The following is a 4022-nucleotide window of genomic DNA, read 5'->3' as shown; positions in this document are numbered from 1 at the left end:
TTAACTAACCTCTTCATGACTCGTGTCAACAAAACCTAATCCATCTCGTCTTAAAATATATCAAATCCATGTAATTAAAAAACCTAACATGCTATACTTCTTCTTGCTTAGCTACTTACTTGCGGATGAAGAGGCAAACCAGAAAAGTCCAATTGACTGATTCTTTCACAACCATGACATGATTAGATCATTGCCATTTAGCAAAATTTCCAATCCATGATCAATATTCAACCACCTACTACTACCATACAATTTATATAAAATTATATTTGGGGCAATAGTGACAACATACACAATTATTTTCATATATTTTTAGTTTTACACATGAATTTTAAATCTTGTTTCTAAATACATGAATTTTCATTTATTTATTTATTTAACAAGTGAATGTTTCCAACAAATGAATGTTCATGTGGAAGTCGAAACTTTCGATATATGACGCCCAAAAATGTATTAACAAATCAACAAGAAGTACTTCATGCAGCCATAGAAGTACTTCTTGTTGATTTGTTAATAGTACATTTTTGTGTTCTTATTGTCCAACTACGTCATTCAGTAAAACTTCATGTCAGTTCCGACTTCCACCTCAATATTTATTTGCCGAAAATGTACTCATCATTTAAAAAAAATGGAAAATTGGTGTATTTAAAAGCAGAAATTTAAGTTCATATACGAAACCAAAAATATGTGAAAGTTCGTGTATTCACGAAAGCATGATATTTTCTCCTATTGACTTTCATGAAACATGGCCTATATATAAATCAACCAAACCCCTCCACCAATATTCAAAAGATCAACCATGGTCTCAACCCTAATCCTACTCTTCTCCACGCTCATCTTCCTCTCCACACCACCACCTTCCCTCGCCGCGGACCCCGATCCGCTGCAGGACTTCTGCATCGCGGATCTCCAAGCCCCGACCACCGTCAACGGCTTCCCCTGCAAACCATCCCCGAACGTGACGTCAAACGACTTCTTCTTCAACGGCCTAGCCCGGGGGGGCGACACGGGCAGCAGCCCCTTCGGCAGCAGCGTGGTATTGGGCAACGTTCTCGCGTTCCCGGCCCTGAACACGCTGGGGATCTCGATGAACAGAGTCGACATAGCCCCCGGGGGGATCAACCCACCCCACTCGCACCCCCGGGCCACGGAGGCCGGGGTGGTGGTGCAGGGGAGGCTGCTGGTGGGGCTGATCTCCACCTCCAACGTGCTCTACGCGAAGAACTTGACGGCGGGGGAGATGTTCGTGATCCCGAGGGGGCTGGTGCATTTTCAGATGAATGTTGGAGAGGAGAAGGCCTTGATTTACACTGCTTTCAACAGCCATTTGCCTGGTGCTGTTGTTGTCTCCCCCACTCTGTTTGGGGCAAGGCCTTCGGTGCCTAATGATGTTCTCACAAAGACTTTCCAAGTTGATCAATCTGTTGTTGATCAAATCAAGTCCAAATTTGATTGAAAACTTTATTCATTTTTTTGGTGTTTTTTTTTCACCTTTTGAGTGATGATTTGTGGTTGGTTTTGGGTATATATCACTCTGAATTTCAAATTAGTTTTGATGTATCAATTATATTCTGAATTATAGAAAATGATTTTTTAAATCATGAACTATCGATTTTTTGTCAATTGTATTCATTTTCAGCTTCGAAAAGTTGACGTGATTCGCCGGATCCCACGTTGTATTTAAGAATTATGCCTTTTTAACCTACATGGCACAAAATGACGTTGTTTTAATTTGTGCATTACAATTTTTATAATCCATAATGAAAATTTCATTTAGTAAGGCACAAAATGACGTCGTGGTATGTCATGTAGCTTAATTATGTGGCATGCAGCGGGCCGGGCCTTGCACATCAATTGATACAATATCGATAGTTTATGATTTAAAACAGAAAAAAATAAAAATTTTGATAATTTAAGATATAATACTACTAGAAAATACACCTATAATGATCGCGATTAACGACCGAAAATTTTGATCGTTAGAATAGCAGCTCTAATCGAATAATGACCAAAACCGTTTTTTCTTTCTTTCTTTCCCTAACGACCGAAATACCGGTGGATTTTAAAGTCATATTTATTATTTACCAATTGTTTTTGTTATTTCATATAGTTTTTTGTTGGACTCTTTGTGGGAAGATCGAATACAGCAAAAATAAGCAACATCATATATGAGAAACATGACATGTTGGTTTAATTAATTCAAGGTGAATAATGTTGCCTGATGTTTTGATTGGTTTACTAAACCTAATGCATGGAAAATGATCTACTTAATTAATTAATGTTAATTGTTATTGGACTATATATTAGGCTGGGTCTTGTTAACTGAACTCCACCTAATCTATCTAGAAATTGCAACTTAATTTGTAATTTATTAATTGGGATAGTGATTTAATTAGTTATAAACTCGCATGGATCTTGACATCAGGTTTTTCAAAAGTTGACATCTTTGTAGGTATAATATTATTATTCAAGCAGATTAAGGTAATACTATAATGAAAAGAAGATAATGTCACAATTGACTCGCCAACTTATTGAGAACAATTTTTTTTCTTATTTTGCACATTAATTTTAAAATTAGGATTAAAATTATTCAGTTATTAATTTTTTCTCATTTTATTATCTCGTTCATTCTTCGGCCATATATACATAATTAGTGCTGCAGAAGTGGTAATTTTGCTGCTGTAATTATTAAATTGAAATTCCCACCAGAAGAATCGAAGGAATTTAATAATATTTTGCTGCTGTAATTTTGATTATACATAATTAATTAGGGAGGGGAAGCAGACAAAAAAATGGATATAAAAATTAGGGCTTTTAATTGTATGTTGCAGAACTAAGGTTGTTTCCGTCCAATTCAACAATATGACGTCGTTTTTATTTTGTCACGCAGTCATATTTATGCCATCTCATCACATAGGAATCCTGCGAAATAATAAAAGAAGAAAAAAAAAATACAATACTAATTGAGTAATTTTAATACCGATTTCGATCAGAAACCAATATATCTTGTCATAGAATTAAGCTTGATTTTGAAAACTTGAGGTCTTTTCCCTTATCTGGTTTAACTTTAATTTCTTACACGACCTAATCTTATTCAGTTTAACCTTCTCAGCCAAGTTTGAAAGAAACAGCATGCCTAAAATCTGGTTGTTGAGATCGATCTATGTTCTAGGACATTTTTCAGCCAATCTTTGTAATTAATTATCATCAGCTTAATTAAACTTGCAGTATCATTTATTGCTGCCATATATGCTAATTCTTAAGGGCAGAGAAAAACTCAATTTCAACGATAAAGCACGACTCAATTGATTAGATGCTTCTCTTTTAATTAATCAACTAACATTTGTACCCTCTACAACGCACGTGAAACATTTTTATATTTATATAAATTGATAACTCCTCAATTATCATATTTATAAATATAATAAAAAAATTAATTTTAACTAAATACTCCATATTTGAGCTTAATACTAAAAAAATTAAAAAATAAAATAAAGAAGAATCACAATAATAAAATTTGATATTATGAAAAGCTAAAACAAATAAGATAAAAAAAAGGGTTAATTGCATGAAAATACACGAACTTTAGTCGCAATTTCATTTTGCACATGACTTTTGAAACTTATATTTTTAATCATGAACTTTGCATTTGTTCCAAATTTTCCTTAAAATTGAGCTCCGGTAGCCGGAAAGATGACGTGTCTTCAAACATGCCATGCGTATGTGACACGTCATTAATTCAAACGACGTCGTTTTAATACCGCGTTTCTCAATCCCCAAATCGAAAACCATTAGCGGCAGCGCTCTCCGCCGTCCGCTGTCAAAGGAGGAGAAAAGGGAAATCGACGGCGTGAACTGTGCGTCGTATTAGTGTGGGCGTGTGAGTTTAATTTCGAAGAGATGTATCGCCGATTTTGATTCCGAAAATTAGTGGAGAAAATGGGGGATTGGCTGCGTGAAACCTTGCCGGAAATTAGAAGGAATAGGCAACGGGTCTTCTCCGACAGTGTAGGCTTTCCCCT

General features: G+C 35.4%; 1 protein-coding gene across 1 annotated transcript; it reads left to right on the top strand.

Annotated features, from left to right (window-relative positions):
- Nucleotides 1-725: 725 nt before the first annotated feature.
- LOC130999222 (germin-like protein subfamily T member 2) lies at nt 726-1601 on the top strand. Its single transcript, XM_057924727.1, has one exon. The coding sequence runs from the start codon at nt 800-802 to the stop codon at nt 1454-1456; it is 657 nt and encodes a 218-aa protein (XP_057780710.1). The 5' UTR covers nt 726-799; the 3' UTR covers nt 1457-1601.
- The last annotated feature ends 2421 nt before the right edge of the window (nt 1602-4022 follow it).

The sequence above is a fragment of the Salvia miltiorrhiza genome, chromosome 8, assembly GCF_028751815.1.
Source record: "Salvia miltiorrhiza cultivar Shanhuang (shh) chromosome 8, IMPLAD_Smil_shh, whole genome shotgun sequence".
NCBI classification, from domain to species: domain Eukaryota; kingdom Viridiplantae; phylum Streptophyta; class Magnoliopsida; order Lamiales; family Lamiaceae; genus Salvia; species Salvia miltiorrhiza.
Note: the sequence above shows the minus strand (reverse complement) of the source record. Positions and strands in the feature narration are given on the sequence as shown.